We start from the raw sequence: 7363 nt of genomic DNA, 5'->3' as shown, positions 1-7363 counted from the left end.
GTCACCTTCTCAAAGAAGGAGATCAGGTTGGTTTGGCACGATCTACCTTTAGTAAATCCATGTTGCAATTCGTCCCAATTACCATTGACCTCAATGTCCTTACCAATTTTTTCCTTTAAATTTTTTTCCAAGACCTTACATACTACAGACGTCAAGCTAACAGGCCTATAGTTACCCGGACCATTTAGTAGTCAGGAGCTGGTGGGGTTTCTGGAGAAACGGGTAGGGTAATGTGGGTGGGGGAGTCCCATTTGCACTATCTCCCCCAGAGATAACTGTTCTTTTGGCTAAAAGGACAGGGAAGAATAAGGGCCCATTCCTGGTATAGGGGTCAACCTTGGATGAGATTTTAGGGGACCTAGAGGGATAGGGGCTGGCTGAGGAGCCCACCCTCTTTGATAAAAGGGGAGTGGAACAAAGGCCATGCCCATAGGGACAGGACACCTTAGGAAGGCAACAGACACTGGAGGAGCTTTGGGGCTGGCCTGCAATTCCGCGCTGGGCAAATACGGACCTGGGATCGAAGGCACCCTAGGATAAAGGAAGGGGGTGGTAGTTCAGGTAGTGGTTATGTAACTATATCCTCTTTCTCTTCCCTTCCACAGACCAGTGGGGACTGTTTGGAGGCTCTTCATACTTATGTTAATGCAGCCCCTGTAGTGGACTTCCTCAATGAGCGGCAGCAGTCTGCAGTCACCAGCTTCCACAAGGGTATCGCCACGTGCTTCTCCACTGACAGAGCAGCTCTCACTTGGCTGTTCCAGCGCCAGAAGGCTGGGGCGAGCTCAGCACATAGTCCCGTGTATCTGACTTTCCTCATCCAAAAGTTCTGCAGTCACTGGCACTGCTCGTCATCCCAGACCTGCATAATGATGTGATCCCACCACTGAGTGGTTGTTTCATGAGCCTAAAAGTGATGGTCCACCATGCTCAGTTGCTCCATGAATGCCAGAATTAATCTGGTGTTGTTTCTTTCCATGGCACACAGCAGGTCAGGAAACTCAGATTGGGAACTGATGATACACTGAATGTTTTCATCCTCATTCCAGCAATATCACATCAGTGGTGCTGTCACTCTGGGCCCACATGGCCCACACTTGGAAGGGGCCAATCACAACCACAGTACGTTTGTCACTGAGCTCACAAAAAGTTAATCCGGCCCTAGCTCTGTCAGCACACACAGCGTAGTGTGAACATGCACTACCGATGTTGGTATAATCCTTTTTGGTCATCGATAATATTTTTGTTGAAAAAACTCTCGTGTAGACAAGGCCTGAGTTTGCAAGGTGCAGGCAAAGGAGCATCTTTCATCCCTCAGACAGTCCCGTCTGATTTACAGGGAGCTTGTGACTGTCTCAGGAGCCAGTTTGGAGCCTGCATTTTCATCTGACTCTGATGGAAACCAAAAGCAACAGGCTGAGCTGCCCCTTTCCCAAAAATGGGAGATAGTCAGGAAGCGGGGCCGGCTCTCAGTCACCAAACAAAACTCTGGCAGCCCTTAATTTGTGCATGGCAGCACAGGTAAGGGACCAGCATTTGGAGTTGTTTAGCCTAGAGTCCATCCAACAGCCACGCGAAAACTTCTCTTTCTCCGCAACAGAAGATGGTTCCATACAAAGTGCAGCTCTGTCATGGGTCGCTGCTCTGCTGCCCTCCCTGTACACAGCCGAAGACAGAGCTCCTGGCGTCACCCCACCACCACCCCCCAACGTTCCTCCGTGGGGAGGAAGCAGGACCAACCGCAAGGGAGAAACCTAGGTGCCTCCCTACACCTCGCCTCTGGGTTGCATCCAGTTTGGGGGGCCAGAGCCGCCATGCTCTCCCCCAATCTCCACCCATGTTAATGGCGCATCCAGACTGATCCTTCCCCGCCTCGTCATTCTCCCAACGTTCTCTAGCATTAAACCCCTCTGTAGCAGAGTGGATCTCTGCTCCGGCCCTGAAGGGCTTAAAACAGCCCTGGGTAAGGGGCTGGGGTTGGAGAAAGCAGCTTTTTAGGCTCGGCTGATTGGGGAGGTGGCTGCAGCTGGGGCCACGCCCCAAACTGAGCCACAGGGCCTAATAAGAAGGCCAGGGAAGCCAAGGGCAAACAGTCTCCCTCTGCCTGTAGAGGGAGAAGGGCCTGGCTGCAGAGAACCAGATAAGGCACGTAGGGTGAAGCAGGGCTGGGGAAAGGCAGAGGAGCTGGGGGAGCTCCCGTCTGGGGAGCCCCAGGCTGCTACCTAGCGTTAGGCCAGGAGGTACTGGGGGTGGCGAGGTGCAACCCAGGGATAGGTAAAGGCAGCCAGTCCCAACCCCCTTTGCCGATGATGAGAGGCTAATACTGCAGTCTGCCCCAGGGCGTGGGGCTAGCTAATGACTGGGCAGTTGCCAAGACACTGAGGCAAAGTGGGGATGGGGGGGGGACCCCAAGGAGAAAGAGGTTACTGCCAGGGGGCAGAACCCCATGCAAAAGGGACACGGGGCCAGTAGCCGGAAGGCAGATCACCAGCCTGCAGAGGGCGCTTCGGTCACTAGATTGAGCTAATTCCCGAAGTGACCAGCAGGAGGTGCTGCAGGGGTGAGTCCAACCCGGTTACACCCTCCCAGCCAGGGAGCAGGGTTTCTGGGCCACAGAAAGTGTCCTTCCTTCCCCAGCCGAACTACCTGCTATTGGCGGGTTGTCCTCATTTCACCCGGCGCCGTTCCTGTCATGTGGGGGTCACGTCGGGTACAGGAGCGAGGCTTAAACATGTTGCTTGATGGATCCCCAATGGTTTGTGTCAAATCAACTCCTCTTGGCACCCACGGTTGATGAAAGGAGCATCAGAGAGCAGTGGTGTCTCCCCCAACGGCCAAGCACTCTGAGAACTGGCGTCTCCCAATGGTTGTGCATTCTATGGGGTGGCATATCCCACTGGCCATAGCACTGCCCATGAATGTAAATTGCTAACATCCTTAATTTGCTGCGGACTCTTTGATGATGACCAGCCTCCTGTTCAGAGATCCAGGAGATCTGGTTTTGAATCTGCCACCAGCTCCTCTTGTGACCTGGGACAAATCATTAGATTTTGAAGGAGAATCAACCCACCATGAGCCCCCAGTGCATTGGCTAAGAGAGGGATACAACCGATGTGGGTAGGATTTACATGGTGGGGGCTGTATCCTGAAAAGCAACGATTCGGGAAGGACCCAGAGGTCCTGGTGGAACACACTGGGCTGGAGCTCCCTGGGTGAGAGGAGGAGCGTGGCACTGGGATGGAGAAGCAGAGGATCAGAGAATAGGAGCTGGGGTCCCCTCTGGATACAGCATGGGGGAGACCATGACTGGAGACTGCACCCAGCTCTGGGAGGGGGGGAGCCCGGCATCAAACAGGACATTGGACAATGGGGGAGGGTTCTGAGAAGAGCTACAGAAATGATTTACCCCCAGGTGAGGGAGAAGGGAATCGGCCTCTGTGGCATTACTCCTGATTTACCCCAGGGTGACGCCAGCCAACGTACGGAGCACCTGGAGCCAGGCTGGGGAATCCCAAAACTTCAAGCTGTGGGTCCAGGGCAGGGGAATGGCAGGGAATGTGGGTGAGGGGCTGGGCCGTGGCCCACAGCCAACAAGCCAGGGGTGGACGCATGGGCTTGGGTCCTGCTCATGGGCCTCAGATCTCCTCCCCTCTCCTCCCCCCAACCATCAGGTGCTTGGTGCCTTCACATTGCCACCCAATAGGGCAAGTGGGCTGGGCAGGGACTAGAAGATGGGCCCACAAATACGTAATGACCCTGGCAGAACTGCCAAAAACCCTCCGGCTGCAGTGAGTCCTGGCACACAGTCTCCTACTCTACTCACTAGACCCCACTCCCCTCCCACAGCCAGGAGAGAACCCAGGTGTCCTAGCTCCCAGCCCCCTGCTCTAACCATTAGACACCACTTCACCCAGCAGGCTGGGGCACACACCCGTTACATAAGGGGAAGCTCTGGGGGTGAGAGCACTTATCTGATGCACATAAAAACCCCTTGGACATAGAGGTGCTGTGTGTGTGTGCGCCCCTGATGAAGGGGACAAGCCCCACTCTGTGTGTGTGTGTGTGTGTGTGTGTGTCTCGCCCCACACCCAAGACACATGAGGGCAGGGGATTTATTCAGGCCCGTGGCTGTGTCCAGGCCAGCTGGCAGTCATGAGAGTTCTGCTCACGCATGTTTCCTGTGCGTCTCAGGTTGCACCAGCATAAGTAGCGCAGCGGGAAGTGTCTCCACTATTTTGTGTGAAGACCATGTGTGCCTCAGTTTCCCCTATGTGCTGTGCTAGCCCCTAGGGGCTGGAAAAGATCAGTTTTCTCTGGGGCAGGCTACCACCCGGGGCAGCTGATTCTGGCTTTCTCGACTTGGGGCCAATTGCTTGCAACTCCACAAAGACAATGGATCCTCCCCGAAGAGCCCAGGCTGCTGCCCGCGGAGCCGAGCCGAGCCCAACCCAGCCCAGCCCTGCCCTGGCGAACGGCCCCTCAGCTTCCCACACACCCAGCGAGCAGGTAACTCGCCCCATCGGACGGGGCAGAGGAGGCACAAATGGGAGCAGGGGTTGTGCGGTGAGAGCCCCCCGGATCGCCGGGCGAACTGGGCTCCTCCAGGAACGGGGGGTTTGTGCAGCCCCCTGGCAAGGTGCCAATCCAGGGACAAAGAATAAATATCAGTCACCCACAGGCTGCGGGGGGAGCGGGGGCTAATTTGCAGACAACCAGAAACTGCAGCGTCTGACCCACAGCTGCGTCCCTGGGCAGCAGGGGGGGAGGGAGCAAGTCATGCAGCTGCCGAGAACTGGGCAGCGCCGCGGCTGGGGCAGGAGGTGGATGCTGCCGCGCCTCTGGGGTAGATGGATTGAGGGGGCTGGGGGTTAGGTGCTGGGGCAGAGATCGGGGGAATGTGGAGAGGTAACGTGTGGGAGGAGAAGTGGGGGTGTTTGGGGCAGGAGCTGGGGCGAGGGGGATCTCTGGCAATTTAGGGTCTGTTGGGGAGTGGGGCTGAGAGTCCTGAGCTTGCTTGGGAGGATTCTCCCGCTCCCAGCTAAAGGCTCAGTGCAGGGAGGAGCCAGCCAGGCCTCCTGAGACCACGTGGTTGGGGGGTGGGGGGCTGGGAAGAGACAGGGCCCGAGTCCTACCACCCTACAACCTCCAATGTTTAATTCCCCGTCATTCCGGGGTAGTCTAGGCACCTAAAGGAGACTTTTTTGTTTTAATGGCAGCTGAGTCTTTGCACTCGCTAAGTCTGTGATTTGCGGGGGTGGGGCACAGTGGAGAGCTCTGGCTAAGGCCTCTGTCATCTTCCTCACCTGGCAGCTTTCCCGAGGATGTCCTGGAGCGATATCCTGTATCCAGACAACCCGGCGAGGTGGGAGAGGGTGACGCGGTTACACCAGGAGCTGATCAACTGCATAGAGCTCAATTTTGATACCACCAATGAGCTGATTGAAGCCTTGAACACACACTGTCAGTGCAAGTTGCACAGTGTTAAGATGAACATGAACGGCACCGTCCAGGACAACTGTAACATACTCCTCGCAGCCATAAAGTCTATCCAAGACATTCTGCAGGCCATCGATGCAAAGTTGAAGAGCAACCTGGAGCCAGATCTCTACCGAAAGCTTCACGATTTCCAGGAACCTGATGCCACAAAGATGCTGATTCTTCGCAATGTGTCCACAGTGGTGAGCAGCCTCGCTGGGACTGTGGCCATGGGGTTCTTTATCAAGCTGGCGTTGTCACAGGTGGTGGGCAGAGTCCTGAGCCAAACAGCCATGGTCTTGGCCAAGATTGGTGCCTCAGTGGTTGGTGCCATGGCTGGCGTGTTACTGGGCATCGGTGTCGACTTGATTCTCAGCGCGATCCTGGGTGCCATAGAGAGAGACCAACTGGAGGCGAAGATTGAGGAGCTCAGTGAGTTGGTGGGTGAGTTCAAGCCAGCCTCCAAGGAGTATAACAAAGCCATCATGAAGATCACCTGCAAGCTGCCATAGCCGGAGGAGAATCACCCGCTCAGAGGACTGCAGACCAAGCTGCAAGTTACTATTACTTGTGAAAATAAGGCCTTGGAGATCAGATCCCATCTACCATGACTTAGCCCAGCACCATTAAAGCCAGCACAATAAATGATATATAGCTCTTACACAGCGCTTTTCATCAGCAGAGCTCAAAGCACTTCAGGCCTCATTCATGTCTTTATCCTCCCACCACATCTGGAGATAGGGCAGGGCTTTTAACTCCATTCTACAAATGAGGAAACTGAAGCCTGGAAATTCACAGGCATTTAAGCACTTAACTTCCATTGATTTCAGAGCAATTGGCTCAGGCTCTCTGCAGACTCAGGCAGTGTCACAGATTTGAAGGGAAGCTAGGTGCCTAAAGTGACTCGTCCCAGCCCATACAGGAAGTCTGTAGAGAACTGCCTGAGTTTCCCAGGTCACAGACTAGTGCCCGACAACCACTGAGCGTCCTTTCCCTCTAGCTGGTGTTTTTGAACTGTAGATCTCAAAATGCCTCAGAAAGGTCAGTATCTATAAGCTGACTATACACGGGGGGAAACAGAATCAAAGAATATCAGGGGTGGAAGAAACCTCAGGAGGTATCTAGTCCAACCCCCTGTTCAAAGCAGGACCAATTCCCAACTAAATCATCCCAGCCAGGGCTTTGTCAAGCCTGACCTTAAAAACCTCTAAGGAAGGAGTTTCCACCACCTCCCTAGGGAACCCATTGGTCTGACCCAGTGTGGACATGATTAACTTCTTATGAGTCTGCCTGAATTTGGAGACACTGGGTTTGGCTACACTTGCAGCTGTAAAGCGCTTTGGGTTAAACCAGCTTTCGTACAGCTGAGCAGGGAAAGTGCTGCCGTCTGTCCACACTGATTCCAGTATGAGAGGAAACATTTCCCCAAAGAAAAATTCTCTCAGCAGGACCTGAAATTGGTCAGTTACTGAACTAATCTAATCTCATCCCACAGCCATCGCCACCTGGGCCAAGAACACCTGATCTCCATCTCTCAAGTACTTCTGCCCTTTGTCAGCTGCATTTTCTCACCACACCACAGCTTATTTGGCTGCTTGTTCCCCTCCCTGGGACCCCCCCTCCTCAGGCCAGCTGTACTCTCTGGCCATCGAGCCCTTCCTCTGTCTCCTCCGCAAGAGGTTGACGGGGTTGGTGCTTCGGGAGCCGGAGCTGCGGCTGGTCCTGTCGGCGTACGCTGATGATGTGCTCCTCATGGTCCAGGACCCGGGCGACTTGGCGCGGGTGGAGGCTTGCCAGGCTGTGCACTCGGCGGCCTCCTCCAATCCACCCATCACTTCTTTAACTTGCTGCAAGCAATCCACCCATCACTTCTTTAACTTGCTGCAAG

At 54.8% G+C, this 7363-nt stretch overlaps 1 protein-coding gene across 2 annotated transcripts in view; it reads left to right on the top strand.

Moving 5' to 3' along the window:
* Positions 1-6136, top strand: part of LOC116826901 (single-pass membrane and coiled-coil domain-containing protein 3-like) — a 17721-nt gene extending 11585 nt beyond the window's left edge. The window contains exons 1-2 of one of the 2 annotated variants that reach the window (XM_032783954.2): positions 4457-4506; positions 5311-6136. In XM_032783954.2, coding sequence (XP_032639845.1) covers positions 5322-5987 — 666 coding nt within the window. In that variant the 5' untranslated portion in view covers positions 4457-4506; positions 5311-5321 and the 3' untranslated portion in view covers positions 5988-6136. Of the gene's footprint in view, positions 1-4456; positions 4507-5310 lie in introns of those variants that run through there. The other variant, XM_032783955.2, reaches the window with a different exon arrangement.
* The last annotated feature ends 1227 nt before the right edge of the window (positions 6137-7363 follow it).

The sequence above is a fragment of the Chelonoidis abingdonii genome, chromosome 11 (genome assembly GCF_003597395.2).
Source record: "Chelonoidis abingdonii isolate Lonesome George chromosome 11, CheloAbing_2.0, whole genome shotgun sequence".
Lineage (NCBI taxonomy): Eukaryota > Metazoa > Chordata > Testudines > Testudinidae > Chelonoidis > Chelonoidis abingdonii.
This window is presented reverse-complemented; position numbering and strand designations above follow the sequence as displayed.